The sequence below is a fragment of the Mobula hypostoma genome, chromosome 18, assembly GCF_963921235.1.
Source record: "Mobula hypostoma chromosome 18, sMobHyp1.1, whole genome shotgun sequence".
Taxonomy (NCBI): domain Eukaryota; kingdom Metazoa; phylum Chordata; class Chondrichthyes; order Myliobatiformes; family Myliobatidae; genus Mobula; species Mobula hypostoma.
The window spans coordinates 57,357,936-57,383,192 of record NC_086114.1 but is presented as its reverse complement, the minus strand read 5'-3'; the positions used below and the strand labels follow the sequence as shown (position 1 = coordinate 57,383,192).

The 25,257-nt window shown below is 40.7% G+C and overlaps 1 protein-coding gene across 1 annotated transcript; it reads right to left on the bottom strand.

Moving 5' to 3' along the window:
• Positions 1-5,928: 5,928 nt before the first annotated feature.
• Positions 5,929-24,191, bottom strand: LOC134358232 (solute carrier family 25 member 44-like). Its single transcript, XM_063070246.1, has 4 exons — positions 24,056-24,191; positions 16,371-17,026; positions 12,512-12,639; positions 5,929-6,452 (listed from the first exon to the last, which is right to left on the bottom strand). Exons 2-4 carry the CDS (start codon positions 16,990-16,992, stop codon positions 6,261-6,263), a joined length of 942 nt encoding a protein of 313 aa, XP_062926316.1. The 5' UTR covers positions 16,993-17,026; positions 24,056-24,191; the 3' UTR covers positions 5,929-6,260.
• Between the last annotated feature and the right edge of the window lie 1,066 nt (positions 24,192-25,257).

Here is a 25,257-nt window from a genome sequence, read left to right as displayed (position 1 = left end):
TCAGTAAATATTATATTTGCTATTGTGGGATCATAGTGAAGTCTCACTGTCCACATTCCAGGGATGGCAGGTTTGCCAAATGAGGAAAGTTTGAATAGATTCTTGGAAGTTTAGAAGAATGAGAGGAGATGTCATTGAAACTCCAACATACTCACAGTGCTGATCAGACTGGATCCAGAAAGGACATTTCCCAATCTGTGCAGTCACCATGCCAGAAATAAGGAGTGGGCTTTTGGAACTGAGGAGCAATTTTTTGTGCAATGGTGGTGAATCTTTGGAAAACAGTGGAGGTTCAAAATTGAGTTGATTCAAAACAGGGATTGATAGACCTCTGGGTATTGGGGGAATCAAGAGGAAAGAGAAGCAAGAAATTGGTGTTGAGGTGGAAGATCCTCACCATACTGTGCAACCCATAAAGGACTCCAGTACCTCCTCACATCTTCTTATCTGCAAAGCAATCAAGGTGGGCTCTGATAGTAAGTGGTACATTAAAATTCCATGCCCATTGCTTTTTCCACAAGGACTAGAGTGTTTCAAGGAGAGGCCCCACCATTATATCTCAGAACAGCACAAGTGGGACCTTGTCAAGGGCATTCTGAAGATTAAGTAGGTGGAAGTGATGGCTGCTTTGGAAAGAGCAAGGGAGTTAAAATTAGGCCAGTGTAGGGTGGATTGGTAACTGGAGGATGCAGAATTATGATAGATGGAAGCAGAATGAGACACAAAGGAGAAATGGGCACCAGAGGCAGAGCGGGGAGCATCCTTTAAAGAAAAATAATTGAAGCAAGAAACAGTGCTCTAGATTGGGGGTGAAACAGAATGATTCATTTTAATCAAGCAAAGAACCAGTAGAAATACAATGGGGCAACTGGACAACATTTATGAAATGATTTGGACCACAGTTAAGTGATTGTCAGTGACAACAAGATTGGCAATGGCAATAGGTTGAGTGTATATGTGAATATCCTAAACTCATCATCTTGTAATTCCTAGATTGTACTTCATAACTTTGTTCCCATAGTATTTAAATCCAACTCTACAAACATCACAATGTGCATTTACATAAATTCTGGGAAAAACTGAAATTCTCCTTGGTCCAAGCAGACAGCTTTCAACCAAAGATAAAATTTGTAGGTGGGAAGGAGTTTCTCCAAAGCGATGAGATCTACCTGATGGTTGGTCCATCAAAGGGCAAGGAACTGGATTCCCAGCATCTTCTCTGCTAAAAATGTATAGCATGAATATCAAATTGGAAAGCAATGGAAGTGCAAGATTGGGAATCCTTGGTTTAATAAGTAACTGTGATGTGTTAGAGCCATTTACAAGGCTCTTAGGCATATAAATATCTGATCTTTGATAATTTTGCACTAAAATATACTTTGTTTTTTGTTCTAATTGTGTTCATTTTTGTAAAGCTTGTGTATAATTTACACTTAATCTATGTTGTCCTCATGAATGCTGCTTAGATGATGCTGTATGCCAGCAAGTTTTTCATTCAAAGCTCCTAAGGTTAATTTATTATCAAACTATACAACTCAGAAATTCCTCTTCTCCAGGTAGCCGTGAAACCTGAAAGAAAAGAAAGGAAGAATGATCATCAACCACCCCCCCCCCGCCCAAATCCCACCTTCCTGCACAAAAGAAACCAAACCAAAATGGAACGGGCACATCAACCCTCAAATCCCTCCTTTTGCACAAAAGAATGAAAAGACGGAACAGGCACATCAACCCCCAGTTACCTCTCCCTGCATAAAAAAAGGAGAAAAACACAGCATACTAAAGAACTGTAAGACTGAAAGGAAGTCTATAGTCCAAGTCCACATCCAAAATGCAGAAAACCTGGCCAACACTCTCGGCACAGTGGTAGGCTCTCCCTTCTCTGGTACAGAGTGAGCAAAAGATATGCTCAACCTTTTGCACTTGCTTCAATCTCCCTCATTTCTTCAACTGGTGCAGAATAGAAGCTTTAATCGGCAAAATGGAGTCAAACATTGGCTTGCACCCATCCTGCAGCCTGCCCTCCACGAGGTTCATGCACACTGCTTCGGTCTTCTGCAATCCTCTCGGAGACTGCATAGTGCTGGAACACCCAAACACTCTCCAAACTTACGCATTCGCCTTGATGTTTCAACCTCACTCGTCACTCTAATTGGCAAACAATGGAAGCTGCCTCTGCCTCCCGGAATCATCTCAAAGACTGCAGATCTCCAAACAACAAATCACAGGCTCCAACAGTTCCAGAATCACATTCAAGACAAAAAAAAAAACATAAAAGACATAAAATAAGTGAAATACAGTATATGGTTTCTTGATCTACCCAGATGATGTCGACTGAAGGAGCATTGTACCATCTTGGTACATTGAGCTATCTTGACCAGAATAGTGTGGGATTTATTGCAGGGGTACATACACGTACTTGTGCATGTGACAATACACTCAACTTTGACTTTGTTGAAGATCAAAGTTCAAAATAAATTTAGTATCAAAGTACATATAAGTCACCATATACAATCCTGATATTTGTTTTCTTGCAGGCATTCCCAATATTACAATAGAATCAATGAAAGATCACACCCAACAGGACTGACAAACAACCAAAGTGGAAAAAACAACAAACTGTGCAAATACAAAATAAAAAAAGAAATAATAGAAATAAACAAATAAGAAATACATATCAAAATATGAGATGAAGAGTTGATATGAGATGAAAGTGAGTCCATAGGTTGTGGGAACATTTCAAAGATGGAGCAGGAGAAATTGATTAAAATTATCTCCTCTGGTTCAAAAGCCTGATGGTTGAGGGGTAATAACTATTCCTGAACTTGGTGGTGTGGGTCCTGAGGCTCCTGTACCACCTTCCTGATGGCAGCAGCGAGAAGAGAGCATGACCTGTATGGTGGTGGTCCTTGTTGATGGACGTTACTTTCCTGCCACAGCACTCCGTGTAGATGTGTTCAAATGTGGGGAGGGCTTTACTCGTGATGGACTGGGCCATATCCACTACTTTTTGTAGGTTTTTCTGTGCAAGGGCATTGGTGTTTGCATATCAGGCTGTGATGCAACCAGTCAATATACTCTCCACCACATTTCTATAGAAGCTTGTCAAAGTTTTAGATGACATGCTGATTCTTCACAAACTTCTCAGGAAAGAGAGGCACTGCTGTCCTTTCTTCATAATGGCACTTACATTCTGGACCCAGGAGAGATCCTCTGAAATTATATCTCCAAAAATTTTCAAGTTGCTGACCCTCTCCACTCTTGATTCCCCAGTGAAAATTGTCTCATGGACCTCCGTTTCCACCTCCTGAAGTCAATAATCATCTCCTTAGTCTTGTTGACATTGAGTGAGAGGTTGTTGTTGTGGCACTACTCAGAACAGATTTTCAATCTACCCCCTCTGTGCTGAGTTGTCACCACCTTTGATTTGGCTAATGACAGTGGTGTTGTCAGCACACTTAAATATGGCAGTGGAGCTGTGTTTAGCCTCACAGTGGTAAGTATAGAGTGAGTAGAGCAGGGGACTAAGCACACAGCCCTCTGGTGGACCTGTGCTGATGGAGATTGTGGAGGAGATGTTGTTGCCGAACTAAAGTGAATTGGGTCTGCAAGTGAGGAGATCCAGGATCCAATTGCACTAGGAGGTATTGAAGCAAAGGTCTCGAAGCTTATTGATTAATTTTGAGGGGATGATTGCATTGAATGTTGAGCTGCATTCAATGAAGGGCATCCTGAAGTTTGCATCTTCGCCATGCAGATGTTCAGGGTTGAGTGAAGAGCCAATGAAATGGCATCTGCTGTTTGCTGTTGACCATTGCAGATGCAGAGAATGGCGAGATATGGACCACATGGAGGCAGAAGAGATTAGATTGTCATTAGCTTAATGAGTTCAGCACAACATCATGAGTTTAATGGCATGCCCTGTGCTGTACTGCCCTGTGTTCAATGTGGCTTATTCCATTTCAGAAGCATTAGAACTGAAGCTGTTTGTTTCCCAGACACTGCTGCTTGGGAGACAGGTATCAGCAAAATCACTAGCCAAGGGAATGGCAAGGGTGAGTGTGGGTGGGGTTTGGTTAGGGCAGATTAGGATGCACCAGTCACCAGGCAGACCTCCTTGATCACATAGTGGGCTGATGCACCAGTGGATGTGGTTGGACACAAGCTTCTCGTACTCTCAGTTGCTTCACGCCACAGAAACCGGCATGAGCACCGGCCTGATGGGCCACAAGGTTCGGGACAGACTTTAACTATTCCACATCTAATCTTCGTGATGATAGCAAAATGTGATAATTTCGTGAAGACATGCATGTATTTGTAGATTAATTGTATGGATTTCTCAATGTGCTAGTTATAATTATACTACCATCAAGTGGCTATTGACAACACATTAGCTAGTTGATAGCAGAATTTAATGACAAAATAGCTCATTTTAAAATGGGAACTGAATTATATTCTGTTTTCTGATCTAATTATCCCCTGCTATCTGAGCTTTCCAGTACCAGTACCTTTATGAAATTTATGCACCCTTTGTTTCAATATCCATTATTAATCAATTAATGAAGTGCAAATGGGGTACGTCCACACTACGCCGGATAATTTTGAAAACGAAGCTTTTTCTCTTCGTTTTGACCTTCTGTCCGCACTGAAACGGCGTTTTCAGCCCCCGAAAACGGAGATTTTCAGAAACGGTCTCCAGAGTGAATAAATCTGAAAACGCCTCATATCCGTTGTAGTGTGCACGGGGTAACCGGAGAGATTTAAAAACGCTGTCATGACAACACCACAACACCAATGCTTTTTCTGCTTCTGCTTGGTACTGCGCAAGCTGTTATAACGCGCAGTCGGTGTGAACGGCGTGAGAGTTAAATTGTAAAGTGAGCTTTTTTGACTATTTAAAAACGCTGTCATGACGTGCCGGAACAGATGTTCGTTGTTTTCTTGAACGCCACCACCTAACAATTTCAAAACAGACGGCAACGAGACTGAAGCCAGAAAGGTTAGAAATGTACTCACCAAATACTTTGACCCATAGTTTACTGAATAAATAAGTATACTCACGTTGCCCTGTTTTCTGTCCTTGCTTGTATGAAGGTGGTTTACCTATTTATGCAAGTACTTCTCTGACAATAGATGTGTAACAGCCTAATGTAACATTGTATGGAAATACAAGGTAACGCTGATGCAGGCGTTTTATACATTTAACAAGGTGCTTTATTAATGCAACAGAGTTAGTCAGTTTTTCAATGTTCGTCGTCAGCTGGGTCATACTGTCTGTGAACTCCCTGTTGGTTGCCTCCATACGCTCCAGTATTTGTTTTTTTAAAAGTTTTAAGTCCTCCTGCGCGAGAGCCAAGAGCAATTCCTTTAAAGTTTTTCTACTCTGTAACTGGACAAACGCGCACTAAGTATACCGTTTCCTCTTCGCTTGTTTTCTGTGTGTCCTGTGTATGCCCAGTAGGCGGATATTTAGGCGGATCTCCTCCTAATGTGGACGGAGATATTTTAAAAAACGCTTAGTGTGGACGCCTGTCGTTCTTACTCGAAACCGGCGTTTTCAAAATTATCCGGCGTAGTGTGGATGTTTTAATGTGTAGAATACGCTAACTTTGTTGAAAGAAAAATCAGCAGTGTCATGCTCGAGAAGTACATTTACTTTCCATTTTCACCTCATTAAACAGTCACATGAACTAAAAGGTGAGACCAAACCCGAGTAGCTATTACAAAACAAGAACTCCAGGTTTGAAATTTTTCTGATATTATTTATTCACTTAGTTCACATGTGAACACAGAATTACAGATTTACACTAATACACTGGCAGGGCAACATGTAAAGGAATTTAACAAACCGAATGCTTGCATGAGGTAGCATTAAACTTTTTAAATTCACTAAATAATAGATTAATAAATATTAATGCTGTAGCCTTTAGTTAAAGAACTTTTTTTTTCAAACTCATCCCAACTTTTGAAGGTGAAAAACTGAAGCTGATCTAGCAATTCACCATTAGCAGAACAAAACATTCATAATGCTTTGATATCCTGCTTTTGTATACATTAAGCACCACTTTTGAAATTAAGCATATGAAATATCTGAATGTATGTAAATCTACACAGGTATAGCGATCCTGTTGAGCTCCATTGCTGAAGTTTAGTACTTCAATACAATGAAAGTGTATATAAAATAGTCAAAGTTTTGCACATTGTAGGAAAAACACAATGGATTTTTGTGCAGTTCATTCCAATGAAATACTGGTATACATTGTCTACCAGTGTCTAGTTGCCATTAATTCTTGCCGTAGACTGATCTTCTTCAATGTTTCATAACCAATGACGAGGACGAGAGCTGTTGGAGCTGCAGATAGGATGCGAGCAGACAGCCCCTTGGTAAAACCCCATGCACCCTCTTCTCTCAGAACCTGACTGAAAGTTTCAATTATCGAGGATCTGCCCTCCAACTGAAAGAGAAAACATTAAATGAGTCTCAGTAAATTATAAAGATTGAGAAATTCCAGTACATTTCCAATTGATTGGGTGCCTCATCAATACCTTCTTTCCCACTCAACATCAAATATATACTATTCTATTCTTCAAATTTGGATAAGAACATCTTTGCAATGACATAGAGAAAACTAAGTTTTGTCTTCTTCCTCAAAGACAAAGGAAAAATGTTGTTAAGCCAACATATAAAAACAGGAATCAAAAGGTTGAGAATTGTGGGAATAACGTTCTGACTTGTGTTTATTTCAATGCAATGAGTATTCTAGGTAAGGCAGATGAGCATGTGGAATTATGACATTGTAGCCATTTATGAGACTTGGTTGCAGGACGACCAAAACAAGCAGCTCAATTTGAGCCATGGGCAAGGTGCTGGAGGATTGGAGGTTAGCTAATGTGTTCCATTGTTTAAGAGAGGCTCTAAGGCTAAGCCAGGAAATTATAGGCTGGTGAGGCTGATGTCAGTAGTGTGTAAGTTATTGGAAAGTATTCTAAGAGACTGGATATATACAGTATGTATTTCGATAGGGACCGATTAGAGATAGTCAACATGGCTTTGCGTGTGGTAGGGCATGTCTAACCAATCTCATAGAGTTTTTTAGATTATGAGAAAACTCAGTCTTTTTATTGTCATTTAGAAATGCATACATACATTAAGAAATGATACAATGTTTCTCCGGAGTGATATCACAGAAAACAGGACAAACCAAAGACTAACACTGACAAAACCACATAATTGTAACGTACATTTACAGCAGTGCAAAGCAATACCATAATTTGATGAAGAACAAACCATGGGCACGGTAAAAATAGTCTCAAAGTCCCAAGTTGATCGACTCCCGAGTCCCCGATAGCAGGCAGCAAAAGGGAGAAACTCCATGCCATAAACCTCCAGGCACCCTCAACTTGCTGATGCCTTGGAAGCAGCTGACCACAGCCGACACTGAGTCCATCCGTCCGAAAACTTCGAGCTTCCGACCAGCATCTCTGATTCAGCCTCCCGAGCGCCTTTGACTTTGCCCCGGCCGCTGAAACACGCAAAGCCGAGGATTTCGGGGCCTTCAGCTCTGGAGATTCCGGTTACCACACAGTAGCAGCGGCAGCGAAGCGGGCACTTCAGAAGTTTTTCCAGATGTTCCTCCGTGCTCTCACATCTGTCTCCATCAAATCAGAATTGTGCACGGTCCCCTACTTGACAGATAACAGATATTCATCACCGGAGAGGCCACGCGCTGCCATCTTCTCCTCCCTCGTTCAGCAGATTTAATTTTAGGCAGACAAGTATGAGTTATTTGAGGATACCAGAAAAGTTGATGAAGTATTGTTGTCTTCATGGATGCCAGCAAGGTCTCTGACAAGGTCCTGCATGGGAGGCTGATCAAAAAGTTTAATTTGCTTTGTCATTCAGGATGAGATCATAAATTGCATTCAACATTGTCTTCACAGGAGAAGTCAGAAAGTGCTGGTAAATGGATGTCTCTCTGATTGGAAGCTTGTGGTGGGCCACAGGGATCAGTGCTGGGTCATTGTTACTAATCTCTATATCGATGATCTAGATGATAATGTGATAAACTGGATCAGCAAATTTATGGATAACACCAAGATTAGGGGCATAGTAGACAGCAAGGAAGGCCATCAAAGCTTGCAGTGGAGTTTGAACTAGCTAGCAAAATAGGCTGAAAAAAAGCAGATTTAATTTTAGGCAGACAAGTATGAGGTATTGCACTTTGAGAGGACAAACCAGGGTATGACTTACACAATGAATGGTAGAGCACTGAGAGGTATGGTGGAATAGAGCGGTATGGTACAATAGAGGGGTCTGGGAATATAGATCCATAATGGTTAGGACTTTATTCCCTGGAGTGTAGGAGAATGAAGGGAGATTTGATGAAGATGTACAAAATTATGAGGGTTGTAGATAAGGTAAATGTCATAGGTTAAGGGTGAAAGGTGAAATGTTTAAAGGTGGGTCTGTAAAATATGGTTTCCAGTGTATTTGGAGGCACATGATAACAGGCCAGGGAACCTCGAGGGAAAATCTTGCCTGACATATCTGTTGGAATTCTTTGAAGAAATAGCAAGCAGGATAGACAAAGGAGAATCGGTTGACGCCGTGTATTTGGATTTTCAGAAGGCCTTTGACAAGGTGCCACACATGAGGTTGGTTAACAACCTACAAGCCCATGGTATGAAAGAGAAGATTCTAGCATGGATAAAACAGTGGCTGACTAGCAAGCGGCAAAGAGTGGGAATCAAGGGAGCCTTTTCTGGTTGGCTGCCAGTGACTAGTAGTGTTTCACAGGGGGTCTGTGTTAGGACTGATTCTTTTTACGTTAAATGTTAATGATTTGCATGGTGGCATTAATGGCTTTGTTGCAAGGTGTGCAGTCAATACAAAGATAGGTAGAGGGGCAGGTAGTTTTGAAGAAGTAGAGAAGCTACAGAAGAACCTAGACAGATGAGGAGAATAGGCAAAGAAATGGCAGATGGAATACAATGTCAGAAAGTGTATGGCCATGCACTTTGGTAGAAAAAATGAAAGGATTTACTATTTTCTAAGCAGAGAGAAAATACAAAAAAAAACTGAGATGCAATGGGACTTGGGAGTCCTTGTGCAGGATTCCATAAAGGTTAACTTGCAGGTTGAGCCTGCGGTGCTGAAATACAATGTTAGCATTCATTTCAAGAGGACTAGAATATAAAAGTAAGGATATAATATTGAGGCTTAAAAGGCACTGGTGAGGCCTTGCTTGGGGAGGAGTTTTGAGCCCTTATCTTAGGAAGGATGTGTTAAAATTGGAGAAGGTTTACGAAAAAGATTCCAGGTTTGAACGGCTTGTCATATGAAGAGCATTTAATGGCTCAGGGCCTGTATTCACTGGAACTCAGAAGAATGAGGTGTGACCTCATAGAAACCAATTGATGGTGAAAGGTCTTGATAGTCGATGTAGAGAAAATGTTTCCTATGGTGTGAGAGTCTAAGGCCAGAGGACACAGCCTCAGAATAGAGGGGCATCCTTTTAGAATGGAGATGTGGAGGAATTTCATTAGCCAGAGAGTGGTGAATCTGTGGAATTTGTTGCCACAATCAGCTGTAGAGGCCAAGTCTGTATGTATATTTAAGGCAGAGGTTGATAGATTTTGTTTGGTCAGGACATGAAGGGATACAGGGAGAAGGTAGCACATTGGGTCTTATGATCTTATGAAATATGAGGGGAATTTCTTCATTCAGAATGTGGAACAGCTGCCAGTGGAAGGGGTGGATGAGAGATTGATTTCAACTTTTAAGAGAAGTTTGAATAAGTACATGGATGGGAGGGGTGTGGAGGTCTATGTTCCAGCTGCAGGTCATTAGGACTAGGCAGAATAATAGTTTGACATGGACTAGATGGGCCCGAAAACTTTTTCCTGTGCTATAGTGCTCTATGACTCTATAACAGATACTAACTAATTGCTGCTGGAATATTGTGCCTTAAAGATTTTTTTTAGCACTCTCCATGTTTTCATGTTTTCCTTGTTTAGATTTAATATCCCAATTTTACATTACTTCATTTACAAACTTGATATCAAATTTTATCATATGTTCATTCCTTCCCACAGACACCGTAACAAGGTTATCAAAATGACATCCAAAATAGCTTTGTCCCTGGTTGGTTTCTCAAATGTTGATTTAATAAAGGATCTATTTTATAATTTACGAATTCGTCTTCCATCATATCTAGGAAAATTTGAATCGTCTAGTCTATATTTAAGTTAAATTCTCCTAATGTTACTGCCTTTTCTCTGTCAGAAACACTCCTCTAATTTCCTGGTTTATGTGATGCTCTATTATTGCAACAATGTTTTTGATCTATGAATAGCTCCCTTCACTGTTTCTTGCCATTTTCTATCTCTTAGCTTAATCTAAATTTATTCTAGTTTTGCATCAAGCCTATATCAGCTACAAAAGCCTGAAAGCACGTACCACCAAACACAAGAACAGCTTCTATTCCACTGTTATCAGACTCTTGAATGGACTACAGGTGAATTTTTGATCTCTCAGTATACCCACTCATGGCACTTGCACTTTATTGTTTACCTGTACTGCAGTTTCTTTGTAGCAGCAACACTATATTTTACATTCTGTATTCTGCTTTCTATCTACTATGTTGATGTAGTTACTGTACGTATGGCATCATCTTCCTGGATGGCGTGCAGACTGAAGGTTTTCACTGTATCACTACAAGTGATAAAAAACAAAAACTGTACTAATACCAGATCTCCTTTCTTATTAAGAGTATCTCGCCAACTCCTTTTCCTATTTATCTATTCTTTCCAGATGTGGACCATCCTGGAATAGTTAGTGCATTGCACAAAAAATTGGAGGGGCTCAGCAGGTCAGGTCTATGGAGGGAAGTGGACAGTTGATGCTTTGGGTCGAGACCCTTCATCTCAGATTCAGAATGTCACTTCAGAAGTTCCTGAGAGCAGTGCCCTATGAATTCTTATCACAGAAAACTTCAGCCTCTCTATCAACGGCCCTCTTTTGAACAGTCTGACCCCAGCATGTTATCTGACTGCTCACAACTTGCAAAACAAAACTAAACAGCACCCGCCAGATTCATCGTATCAAATTTCAGATATAGGCTGATAAGTGGGAAGGAGCATTCATGTCACACAAGTACCAGAAAGTAGATGCCTCCAATAGAAAGCGAATTGAGTTACTTACCCTCGATGCACAGTACAACAGCATTACCGTCAGCAAGTCCAACATCATCAACTTCTCGGGGGTCACCACTGACTGAAACCACAAGTGGTTCAACTACAGATATACATGGTTGCAAGAGCAAGAGGCTGGAAGTCCCAAGGGAGCCAAAGACCTTTCCCCCATCTACAAGACACAGTTCAATAGTGTGATGGAATACTCTTTATATGTTTGAATGTGTGTAGCTCCAGCTATACTCAAGAAGCTTAACATCATCTGGACAAAACAACCCACTCGAATGGCAAGCCATCCTAAATACTTAATCCCTACTTCACTAAGTCATAGCGTGCATCAGCCATAAAAATGCTGCAGTTATTATCCTAGGCAGCTTCAACAGCACCTTTAAAACCTGTGACCACCACCACCATGGCAAAGGGCAGTAAACACATGGCACCACCATCAATAGGTCCCTTCTAAGCTCCCACACTCATTCCTATTTGGAACTAGATCACCTTTTATCATCACAGGTCTAAATTCTGGAATGAATAATAGTACCTTATTAATAATAATAATAGAATAATAGTACCCACATCCTGCAAAACGAATACAAATAACCTTTTCCCAAATTTGTCTCACAAGAACATACTAAAGATATCTGTTTGATAGCAGAGTACCATAGCAATAAACAAGGTGCATTGAAAGTGTTAACTGAATATGCTGCCGCTACAGTAGGGAGACTATTTGAAGGAATTTTTAAAACTGATAAACAGCTAAACTGCCTGGCGTTCTCTCACTCATGTCATGCTAGACTGGTGACTCAGAAATATATAGAAGTATTATCCTCTGAACCTTAAGATAACAGAGTACCTGTTTTCACTTTGCTAGCGTTGTTTTATCTAACATTTTTTGTAGGCTTGGTTTAGTCATATTATGGGTCAAAGGATGAACGAGCAATCAGTCCCAGCAAGCTAATAACTATGAAGGGCATTTCAATTAAAGATGATTCAGAACATGAAACAAAATCATTGATGAGCTATAAAATCTACACAATACCGTATAATAACTTGCCAAACTCCACTGAACTCTTGGCCACCTAGAATGACAGAGAGACCAGACACATAGGAATGCTCTCATCTCCAAGTTCTCTTTGAAGTCTCACCTCCTTGACTTGGACTTAAATTGCAGAGTAAAAGTCCTGGTACCTTAAACCGGCAGCACCACCAGTTTATGGACGGTAATGGGTCAAAGAGATTACTTAGTACATCTGGAATGGACATTAAATGTGATGATATCTGCAAGTTAAGCATTAACTTCTTTTAGAAAGGGAACCCTCACCTGAACCCTAGCTCTGATCACATCCATTGGGTTGGTGAGTGCAGACGCTGTGACTGCTGCCATCGGTCCTGCCATTCCTTGAAGGACCAGATGAGGGCATTCACTAGGAGCCCATTTTGAAAGTTGCTCTGTATTATAGACAGAAATATAGGGTGTAAATTCACTCAACACACACAAAATGCAGGAGGAACTCAGCAAGTCAGGCGGCATGAATAGAAATGAATAAACAGTTGACATTTTGGGTGGAGAATCTTCTTCAGGACTGGAAAGGAAGGGGGAAGAAGCCAGAATAAAATGGTGGGGGGAGAGGAAGGTGGTAGGTGAAGCTGGGTGGGTGGGAAAGGTGAAGGGCTGGAGAGGAAGGAATCTGATAGGCGAGCAGAGGGAACCATGGCAGAAAGGGAAAAAGGAGGGGCACCAGGAGGTGATTGGCAGGTGAGAAAAGGTAAAAGGCCACAGAGGGGAATAGAAGAAGAGGGAAGGGGGAGGGAAAAAAATTACGGGAACGAGAAATTAACATTCATGCTATCAAGTTGGAGGCTACCCAGATGGAATTTGAGGTGTTGCTTCTCCATCCAGAGTACCCTCATCGTGGCAAAAGAGGGGGCCATGGACTGACATGTCAGAACAGGAATGGGAATAGGAATTACAATGGTTAGCCACCAGGAAATTCCACTTTTGGCAAATGGAGTGGAAGTGCTCAACAAAGCGGCCCTCCCCTCCATTTACAACAGGTCTCACCAATGTAGAGCACCAGCTACAATAGACAACCCCAACAGATTCACAGGTGAAGTATTGCCTCACTTAGAAGGACTGTTTAGGGCCTGAATGAGGGTGAGGGAGGAGGTGAATGGGCAGGAGTAGTACTTTGGTTGCTTTCAGGGATAGGTGCCAGGAGAGAGATTAGTTGGAAAGCATGAATGGAAAAGGAAATCATGGAGGAAGCAATCCCTCTAGAAAGCAGAGATTGGGGGGTGGGGGTAAGGGTAGAGATGTATTTGGTGGTAAATTCATTCAACAAGATTTTTCCTCACCTATATACTTTTACCAATCTTGCAAACACGTGAGATTTGTCGACTGATAAATTGTTTCATCATCAGTTGTTTTACAAAGTAATGGTTACCTAGTCTGACTGTACATCATTATTATGTTACTTATGTACTTCATTATCTTTTTGATGGAGCAGTTATATCTAGAGATGGGGGTAGGATTATTTCTTCACAAGGTTATGGATTTTTGTACACTATTATAATCCACAGTTAGTGTACATATTTGGATATGGGTGTATGTGGAATTCTGTAGCACAGAAGTAAGTATGATAGGCTTTTGAGCTGCACCACACTAATTCAAACTTTGGCCTCAACTCCATTTCTAATTCTCAATTTCCCTACAGTACAAAAAATCTCAGCTATGAATATACTTTATTCAACATCCTTAATAGTTGAGACAGAAAATTCCAAAGATTCATATGCTGCAAAAACAGAAAACCTTCCTCATCGCTTTGTTAAATGAACAACCGCTTACCCTATTGATCTGGTTAGTATTGTATTAAAATCAACCCTAACCCAATCTGCCATTTATAATCCAAACCTTATCCAAGCCCAAGGACATATGATCTTTTGAACCCTCAACCAACCTGTGTCCCTGGAATGGATGGATATTTCATCAATGTAGGCTGGACAGGCTAGATTTGTGTCTGCTGGAGTTTAGAATTGTCTTTAGTATTTGTAGGCTGGGGATACCTTCCTTCAGCACAGTGATATTCAGCTCAGTCAGAATTGGTATACCAACCCATTCTTGCTGGTGGATATTGAAATCCCCTCACAGAGAAAATTCTGTCCCCTTGATACTCACAGTGCTTCTTCCAGGGGATATTCAACATGAAGGAACACCATTGCATCAGCTGAAGGAGAATAGTAGGTGGCAATTAGGAGGAGGTTTCTTTGGCAAAGTTTGGTCTGGTATAATGAGACTTCATAGAGCTTGGAATGAAAGTTGATATTTCCAAGGGCCACGCCCTCCTTCCTCTCTTCCACTATGATGGAGAAGTCTGGCACATTGTCAGTAAGGTATGATTCTGTTTTTGATTCTTGTTTAACTGGTCTGTGGGAGAGCTCTCCCAGTTTAAACACCAATACCAAGACTTTAAAGTTTGATTAGTCTGGATGTGACTTTGGTGGTCCATCTGATTTCTCTATTTGTACTGGGAGATGGCGAAGTATCTGAAAGAAAATATTTTTTCAGGGCTTTGAAAAGCAAACATAAAATGGGATGAGATGGATTGTTCTTCTAAAGCCAATACAGATTGGTAGTCCAAATAGTCTTAATCAAAACTGTAACCATTCTGTGAATCTATTTGGCTGTAGTGACTATAGCACAATTGGGTGGATTGCTAGGCCACTGAGTCAACCATGAGGTGGGCCTGTTGACATTTATGGGCCAGAAGAGTGATCCAACAACCCTGCAGTTTCTGTAGTTGTCACTACTAATTTAAATTGTTGCTTTTCCAAATTCCAGGTTATCCATCAATTTTAATTCACAGCTACAATAATGGGATTTGAACTTGGGTCTCTGAATTTTTAGTCCAGACCCCTGGAATATTAGTCCAGTGGCCTAGAAAGATTTACAGGTGTTTGGCAAAGTCCTACGTAAAAGGCCGGTTAGCAAAATTGAAACCCTAAAAGTAAACAGGGTCAGTGGCAGCATAGAAAACAGACTATTCAATAATTGTAAGGAAAGAGTTGACATCCCTTGTGAGAGGTTTTAAGAGAGTGAAGTTCCCAAAAAAAAAATCACTGTTTGGGCTATTTTTATTTTTGATATTTACTGATGTTTTCTTATGGTGTGTGGGATAAAAAAAATTTAAATGTCAGAAAATACGTGGCAAATAATGAAAAAATGGTAAAAATCCGAAAGGATAAAGATAGAATAAACTGACAAGTAGCTGATGAAATTTAGTACAAAGAATAAAATAATACATTTTGTCAGCAAGAACAATACTGAGAAAATGACACAGCTCTAAAGGGTATCTAAGAACAGAGGGCCATGGAGAGAAATAGACAGTTGACATTTTGGGTCTCGACCTGAAACATCGATTATTCATTTCCCTCTGTAGAAGCCACCTGACTCACTAAATTCCTCCAGCTTTTTGTTTATTGTTATAGATTTCCGATATTTGCAATTGCTTGTGTCTCCATGTCAATAAGATTAGTTGATTATATGAGATTAAGTGCTTTACAAATGAATTACAAAATATAAAAGAGAAAGGTTTTGCTGAATGTTAATACAATAGCGGTTAGGCCACAATAGGATTCTAGCTTCTATGCTTCAAAAAGGATGTGAAGATCTTCGAGAGAGTACAGATAAGATTCACATGAATGATTCCAAGAATGATGGATTTTCAGCTACAAGATTATAGGTGATAAAAATATGGGGCTGTTCTCCTTGGAGAAAACATTTAAAGGAAATTTAACAGAGGTGAATAGGTCAAGATTCATTTAGACAGAGTAAATGTCTCCATTAGAATTTGGTTAAGGATCAGAGAACATATATTTGAAGTTATAGGTATAAAATACCTGGAAGATGTGAGGGAAACCTTTCTGGCTACACAGAGTGGTAATGATGTGGAACTGCAAAATCAGGAACTTATACTTTTAATAGTATCGAAAACAGAATTAATCAAGGCTTTCAAATGGCCATGGATTTGAAGACTGAATAGGCTCCTCAGCTCCAAGAATGGTGATTGTATGCAGCAGTTAAACATCCACTTATTTCAAAGTTACTTGATTCCACTACCATTAATAAAAGGTTTATAATGTGAACTCATAATGACAAAGAGAATAACTGTAATGTTACGTGCCTGCAAAGAAGAGATAAGAAGGCCACCATACTGCACTGTTAGGAACATACGTCAACAAGGCAGCCAAATATCCTCTGTAAAATCCTCTTGGGCCATCAATCCTAAAAATATGAATAATAACCTTCTTTGCTTGGCCAAAGCTTTGGCTGATACCTCCTGTCATTTGGGAGAGTTGTAATCGACTCCTGTAGCCTTTCTGGCCCATGATCATCAAGTGCTGAGAAATGACATCAAAGGGTACTATAAAGCTCTGTGCCACAAGTGATGCTGATCCTCCTGCTATAAACGACTTAACTGTATTATTGTTGTTATACTCCGATACATACATGCGTACTAGTTCGTAAGTTATAATATAACTTTGGCCTGTGATTAGGCCAGATGCATTCACAAGAAACCCCCTGTAAAGTCCTTGTATACCCTCAGATTTTAAAATTTTACTGAATGCATCAAAAGTGCCGTTGTAGTGAATCCAACCTCTTTGGACCTGAAGTCTTGTTCTAATCAGTATGACAGGATAAACTGCAAGGCGGATTGACAGAGTCATGAATATGCCAACAGAGAAGAACTTTCTCTTGTCCAGGTCCTCCCATTCTATTATCCGGATGTTTGGTTTCTCTTGCATTTTTATCACTCTTGTTTCTGATGTTCACAGAGATCTGTAAAAGGTCAGGAAAGATGCAGAGTTTCAGAAGCACTGTTATAAAATGGAAAACAACTACTTAAAAAGTTGTAAGATCCGTATTTTCTTCACATTAAACTATTGCAGCTGTAGAACTTATGGCAGACTGAAGCTTCTTCCTCCAGTTCATGAATTCTCCAATTCATGCTTGTAATTTGAATGACTTCAGAAATTAAGAATAAAAAGAACGTTACACCACGCTCATGAATCTCAGTCATATTATATTTTCTAATTTCCACTCTATTTCTGGAGACTGCTGGAAAAAATATTATTGCAAATTTCTTGGGCCCAACGTATGGGCATCACTTGGTAAGTGAGAACATCTCTCAGTATTTCAGGTAAACCGGAGACAAATGCAACATCTAGGTTGTATGCATCTACTACAGGTATCCCAGGCAGAAATTTCATGTGCTCATCGGTGAGAAAAGTGAGGGCTTGACATCAGAAGTTGGAAAAGGCCGAAATCTATTATAGCGGGTGTGATATCAAATCACCTTGAAATATTATAATTAAGCATATCATTAATCAAAGGGAAATCATGTTTGACTAACCTATTGGAGTTCTTGCCTTGCAGTTTTTAAACTAGCAGTTACCTATAAGGAGTTTGCATGTTCTCCCTGTTTCCTCCGGGTGCCCTGGTTTCCTCCCACAGTCCAAAGACATACCAGTTAATAGGTTGATTGGTCATTGTAATTGTCCCGTAATTAGGCTAGGGTTATATCAGGTGTTGCTGGTCAGTGCGGCTTGAAGGGTCTACCCTGCACCATATCTCAATATGTAAATAAATGAAAAGGAACCAGTGAATGTGGTATAGTGGGATTTCTAGGTTTTCGATAAGGGCCCACAGAGTAAGTTGGTGAAAAAGGTTATACCAATGGAATGTGGATAACATATGTGGTGAATTATTAGTTGGTTAACAAATCGAAAATAAAGAGTAGGAATACACTGGTCCTTCTCAAGTTGGTAGCGGTGACCAGCATAGACTTATGCTTGGGCCTCAGCTTCACAAGCTACATCAATGATTTGGCTAAGGGGTTGAATGTAACATTTCCAAGTTAGCTGATGACAAAAATTAAATGTGACTGTGATTAGTGATGAGGATACAAAGAGGTTGCCAGGGGTTATACACAAGCTTAGTGAGTGGGCAACAACAAGCAGATGAAGAACAATGTGGAAGGACGTTAAGTTTAGTTGCCTTGGTTAAATTAGAAATGATGAGGGCAGGAAATTCTGGTGTTTAGTGATACCTGCATATCCTTATTCACAAGTTACAAAAAGCTAACTTAGAGTTAGAAATGTAAATACTATATTGGCCTTTATTGCAAAAGGATTTGCATACCAGGATAACTTGCTACAATTTTATGGGATCTTAGTTAGACCACAGCAGGACTTTTTTAGGTGCCTCCTGTTCCTAATAAAGTGGTCATCGAGTGTATGTTCTTGGTCTTCTGCTGCTACAGCCCATCCACTTCAAGATTCAACATGTTGTGCATTCTGAGATGCTCTTCTGCACACCACTGTTGTAATGTGTACTTATAATGTGTACAGAAAACAAAGAGTAGCGATTAACGGGTCCCTTTCAGAATGGCAGGCGGTGACCAGTGGGGTACCGCAGCGTTCAGTGCTGGGACTGCAGCTGTTTACAATATAGATTTATGATTTTGATGAGGGAATTAAAAGTAACATTAGCAAATTTGCCGATGATACAAAGCTGGGTGGCAGTGTGAAATGTGAGGAGGATGTTATGAGAATGCAGGGTGACTTGGACAGGCTGGGTGAGTGGGCAGATGCATGGCAGATGCAGTTTAATGTGGATAAATGTGAGGTTATCCACTTTGGTGGTAAGAACGGGAAGGCAGATTATTATCTAAATGGAGTCAAGTTAGGAAAAGGGGAAGCACAACGAGATCTAGGTATTCTTGTACATCAGTCACTGAAAGCAAGCATGCAAGTACAGCAGGCAGTGAAGAAAGCTAATGGCATGCTGGCCTTCATAACAAGGAGAATTGAGTATAAGAGCAAAGAGGTCCTTCTGCAGCTGTACAGGGCCCTGGTGAGACCACACCTGGAGTACTGTGTGCAGTTTTGGTCTCCAAATTTGAGGAAGGACATTCTTGCTATTGAGGGAGTACAGCGTAGGTTCACAAGGTTAATTCCCGGGATGGCGGGACTGTCATATGTTGAAAGATTGGAGCGACTGGGCTTGTATACTCTGGAATTTAGAAGGCTGAGAGGGGATCTTATTGAAACATATAAGATTAAGGGATTGGACACGCTGGAGGCAGGAAGCATGTTCCTGCTGATGGGTGAGTCCAGAACCAGAGGCCACAGTTTAAGAATAAGGGGTAGGCCATTTAGAACCGAGTTGAGGAAAAACTTTTTCACCCGGAGAGTGGTGGATATATGGAATGCTCTGTCCCAGAAGGCTGTGGAGGCCAAGTCTCTGGATGCTTTCAAGAAAGAGATGGATAGAGCTCTTAAAGATAGCGGAATCAAAGGTTATGGGGATAAGGCAGGAACTGGATACTGATTGTGGATGATCAGCCATGATCACAGTGAATGGTGGTGCTGGCTCGAAGGGCTGAATGGCCTACTCCTGCACCTATTGTTTATTGTCTATTTGAGCTACTATAGTATCCTTGTCAGCTTGAACAACTCTGGCCATCCTCCTCTGACTTCTCTCATTAACAATGCATTTTTGCCCACAGAACTGCTGCTCACTGGATTTATTTTGTTTGCCACAGCATTCTCTGTAAACTCAAGAGAATGTTGCATATGAAAATCCCAGGAGACCAGCAGTTTCTGAGATACTCCAACTACCCCATATGGCACCAGCAACATTCCACAGTCAAAGTCACTTAGGTCACATTTCTTTTTATTCCAGCATCCGCTTATTTTTGATATTCATGGATTCAATACTATTTACAATAATATCATTTAGTAACAATTACTAGTACTAAAAAAGCACTCTGGAAACATTTGGTCCTTCTCTCAACATCAATATAATTTTAGTAAAGACTACAGACATGAGGTTACAAAGTGACTACAGCCAGGAACTAATAACCCAGATAAAGAGGCAAAAAGAATATGAAATAATTCCGAGAGTAAATGATGACATTTGGACAAACCGTAAAATCAAAGCTCAGAATCGTTCCACATTCTCACTACCCTCTGTGAAAAAATTCTCCCTCATGTTCCTCTTAAATATTTCACCTTTCTTGATTGGCCTATGATCTCACTCAGCCTCAGTGGGAAAAAGCTTGCTTGCATTTACTCTATTTATACCCTTTATCATCTTGTATACCTCTATCAAGTCTCCTCTTATTCTCCTATATTTCAGGGAATAAAGTTCTAATCTATTCAATCTATCCCTATAACTCAGGTACCTTGTTTGTATGTCTTTCAGTTTGAATGCACATTCACAGCATGGATAATCACAAACACGAGGAAATCTGCAGATGCTGGAATTTCAAGCAACACACATAAAAATTGCTGGTGAACGCAGCAGGCCAGGCAGCATCTCTAGGAAGAGGTACAGTCGACATTTCGGGCCGAGACCCTTCAACAGGACTAACTGAAAGAAAGGAGCTCTTTTTTCATCCAAGTCATGTATATCACAGGCTGCAGAGATGCCAGTAAGGATCCCTGTGGAATACCACTTATCAAGCACCCCCAACCAGAATAAGTTCCATTAACCACTATCCTCTGTCTTCTCTGGGCAAGCCAATTCTGGATTTCATTATCTTAATCTGCCAGGTGAATGTTTTAAAATACCTTACTAAATCTATGTAGGCAGCATCCTCTGGTCTAGCAATCACTTCCTCAAAACACTCAATCAAATATGTAAGAGAGAACCTGCCCCACACAAATCCATGCTGACCATGCCTAATAGGCCACACTTCTCCAAATGCCGATAAATACTATCCCTATAAATTTTCTCCATTAGATTCCCACCTCCGGTGTGAGACTTGTCAGTCTGTAGTTCCCAGGATTGTTCTATTTCCTTCTTTGAATAATGGAACAACCTTAGCTACTCACCAGTCTTCTTGGACTTCACCAGTGGCTAACGACACAAAGATCTTGGCCAAGGCCTTAACAATCTCACCTCTTGCCCCTCTCAATAACTTGTATATATCCCAACAGGCTCTAGGGATTTATCCACCTTAAAGTTCGGTAAGATGTCCTAATCCACTTTATCTCTAATATCCTAACATATTATCATGCTTCATATCAATCTCACAATTCTCCTGGTCCTTCTCTACAGTGAAAACCAATGTAAAGTACTCATTTAGGATCTCACCTGCATCCTTAGTCTCCAAGTACATATTCCCTCCTTTATCCCTGAGTGGTTCTACCCTATCGCCTAGGTATCCTCTTGTTCAAAATATGTATAGAATGTCTGAGATCCTCCTTAATCTTACTTGCCAAGGACTTCTTCTTGCTCTTGGTTCTGCTGATTCCCTTCCTTTCTTCAGTTCTTTTCTGAATTGTTTACATTCTTCAAGGGTCCTGTTCAACTTTAGTTTCCTCAACCTTGCCATCCTTGTCCTTCCTCATTACTGGAACTTAGTTAAAGAAACATTAGAAGATACACATGGACTAGTTGCTCATCATTGTTATGGGTTTGCAGTATGCACCAGCAATCATGGGAATAGACTTGGTCAAGTCTATCAGATTAAGGAATTATTTTTAAAAGATCATAGCATTGAGCAGTAGGGAGTCACTCATACTAGAATGCCTCAACTGTACCGAAGCAGAACCCAAAGGTGAATGATTCTGGGAATGAAAGGGTTAATGTATGACGCACACACAGGGAATTCTGCAGATGCTGAAAATTCAAGCAACACACATCAAAGTTGCTGGTGAACGCAGCAGGCAAGGCAGCATCTCTAGGAAGAGGTACAGTCGATGTTTCGGGCCGAGACCTTTCATCAGGACTAACTGAAAGAAGAACTAGTAAGAGATCTGAGCTCTTTCAGATAGTCCTGACGAAGGGTCTCGGCCTGAAACGTCGACTGTACCTCTTCCTAGAGATGCTGCCTGGCCTGCTGCATTCACCAGCAACTTCGATGTGTGTTGGTTAATGTATGAGGAGTGTTTGATGGTTCTGGGCCTGTACTCACTGGAGCTATGAAGAATGGGGAAGGGTGAATCTCACTGAAACCTATCAAATATTGAAAGGTCTAGGAAGAGTGGATTTAGAGAAGATGTTTCCTATAGTGGGGGGTGGGGAGGTTCCTCAGACCAGAAGGCACAGCTTTAGAATACAGGATGCCCATTTAGAACAGAGATGAGGAGGAATTTCTTTAGTCGGAGGGTATAGAATCTATGGAATTCATTGCCACAGACGGCTGTGGAGGCCAAGTCATTGGATATTTTTAAAGAGGAGTTTTATAGGTTCTTGATTAGTCAGGGTGTCAAAGGTTATGGGGAGAAGGGAGAAGAATAGGGCTGAGAGGATTAATAAATCTGGCATGTTGGAATGGCAGAGCAGACTTAATGGGTTAAATGGTTTAATTTGCTCCTATGTTTTATGGTGTGGTGCCAAGCAGTCTTTGATAGGTACAATCTGGTTAAGGATACAATCTGCAGATTGAACAAAAGTTATATAAATGGTAGCTTACTCTCTAATATGCAACTACTTATGCAACAAAACTATAACCCAGGACAAGAGAGTAGTGATGCACCAACACTGTTACAGGTGAAATTCCGTAATGCTCCTTCTAATGAAGAAAGTAAAGCTTGGGCTGTAAGGTAAGCAGTTAAATATGAGGAGGTAAAACAGCGGTTTGGCTGAAGTATGTACAGTAGGTGCTGCTTCATAATGAATGACAAAGAAAAATATACAAGGCAACTAAGCTGCATGTCGATGACTGGAATGTGTTATCTCCAGAGTGAATAATATCAAGGAAATAAAGTGCATACTGAGGGAATTTACATTGCTGACTTTCCACGTGTCAATTGGTTAAAGAATGAGCACATGTTTATTTTGTTGTAGCCCAATAGGTTAAGTAGGTGCTGCAACTCGAAGGCAATAAAATACTAGGACAGGAAATGCCAATTACTGAACACAACAGAGGCAACCATGAAACTGAGAAACAGACCTACAATTTAATAAGATAAGCTGGTCAGAGAATTACACCAGGGTGAGATATTGCAGAAGAATAAAATGCTCCAAGTCCAGGAGATGACAGTTCATTATCAGTAATTTATCACTTGGATGGTAACTTGCCAAATTTTCAAACCTCAGTGGCAGGGTGTTCAGGGGAATAGTCGATTGAGTTCAACCATATGATAGCTGGTTCCTGGAAGTTTCAGGACAAAAGCTACATCACTGCAGTATGAAACAAAGCTTGAACAACAGTCTCAGTTGGTTTGGATATGCTTAAAAAAAAGCTAGACAAGTTGAAATTCTTCAAGTTCTGGGGAAAAGCTTAATGTCTACAAGACTCTTGACATACACAGGATTGTTGAATGATATGAAGCAAGCTAAATTTGAGTTGCAGTTTCAAATCTCCAAAAGTCAATTAGAAGATAGAACAGCACCCATTGATTTAATATTGTCAGCCCAAAATAGTCAAGCAAAATACAGCAAGACAGACCAAAAACTGTTCAGTTAGATCTGAAATCCTCAGAACTGCTCCAAACACAAAAGGTCAGAGATAATCTTGTGACTTTGAAAGTGACAGTAAGGAACATTTGATGTTGCGGTGTTTGCCGAGCTTACCAATTAGCTTGCAGACATTTCATCACCATTTCAGGCGACATCCTCAGCACACAGTTGTTGGTGTTTCCTCTGGGACTGCTCGTGTTTATATAGCGCCCCCCCCATTTGCATGGCTCGGTCCTGACTGACTACCCTTTCAGGTGACTTTTGAATTCTATTGGCTCGTGTTTCATTGGCTCTTATGGCTCCGTAAATGGCATCTATTTCGATATGTTTGTTTACGGAGTTATCAGATGAGAAATATTGCTTCTAAATATTCTCATGCCTGCTTTGTGTCACCTGCGCCAGAGCCTCTGCGGTGTCCCGGTTAAAGTGGTGTCCTTCTTGGTCTTCATGTACCAAGATCAGCGAAAGTGAATCATGTCTCCATACTGCTTGTTTGTGCTCCTGTAAACGAGTTGAGAGTCATCATCCTGCCTGGCCGACGTAGCTCTTGTTGCAGTCTCCACAGGTGATCCTGTACAACACATTGCTTTTGGCGGTTATCTTTACTGGTAAAGAAAGTAAGGAAAGTGGCTGTTAACAGTAGGTTATCATGGGAGTTCAGGGTGCAAAGTTGTGTGAAGGCAGAAAAACAAGGAGAAAACTTTAACAAAAAAATCAAAGTAGAGTCTACTGAGTTTTTGGTATCTACTAATGCACCAAATAGAATGGATAATTGTAACTACAAGAGTTACTAGTTGGGGTTCTTAGCTTTTGTTTTATGTGAATAATTTACCGAATGCAGATGACACCAAGATCAAAAATATGCTTCAGAATTTATTACCTGTTATAAGGACAATTATGTTGAAGGCAGAACTGTAGGGCAGGATACAAGACCAGATATGTAAGGAACCTGGAAGCACAAGAGATTGCAAGTGTTTAAATAAATTAAACTGCTGGAAAAACTCAGTGGGTTAAGCAGCACCTGTGGAGGTGAAAGCAAAAGGGATGTATTGATGTTTTAGGTTGAGACCCCGTTTCAGGACTCACAGATGTGTGTGTGTGTGGGGGGAGAGGAGTTGTTGCTGTGGGGGCTGATTTGGAAGAGTGTGGAGAAGAAAGATACAAGTGCAGTAGAAGAGAGTTGAGAAGCAGGATCTCCAGGGTACTAATTTCTGGATTGCTGCCTTTGTCATGCACCAGTAAGGGTAGAGAAAGGATGGTTTGGCAGATAAGTGCATGGCTGAGAAGCTGGTGCAGGGGGCAGGGGGCAGGGCTTCAGGTTCTTAGATCATTGGAACTCTTCTGGAGGAGGTAATACCTGTTCAAAAGCGACAGGTTGCACACCTTTTCTGTTTCCTGTTGTAATCTGTGGTCCACATCCCAGCTACTGTTGGGAGGCCTTTATATTACTGCCATCAAGGTCCTTTTACCCTTGCAGTTTCTAACTCAACCCTCAAGGATTCAATATCTTTCGATCCTACATCACATCTTTCTTCTGATGGAGCCACAGGCACGGTGCCAGAGGACAGAAAAATTACTCCACTCCACTCCACTCC

Excerpts from the sequence above, each read along its gene's own strand:
- LOC134358232 (XM_063070246.1), bottom strand. The coding sequence starts at position 16,992 with ATGCAAGAGAAACCAAACATCCGGATAATAGAATGGGAGGACCTGGAC. Across the intron at positions 12,640-16,370 it reads TTCTTATCTCTTCTTTGCAG|AGCAACTTTCAAAATGGGCT; the intron begins GCACGTAACATT and ends TCTATAATACAG. Across the intron at positions 6,453-12,511 it reads TGATCAGAGCTAGGGTTCAG|TTGGAGGGCAGATCCTCGAT; the intron begins GTGAGGGTTCCC and ends TTTCTCTTTCAG.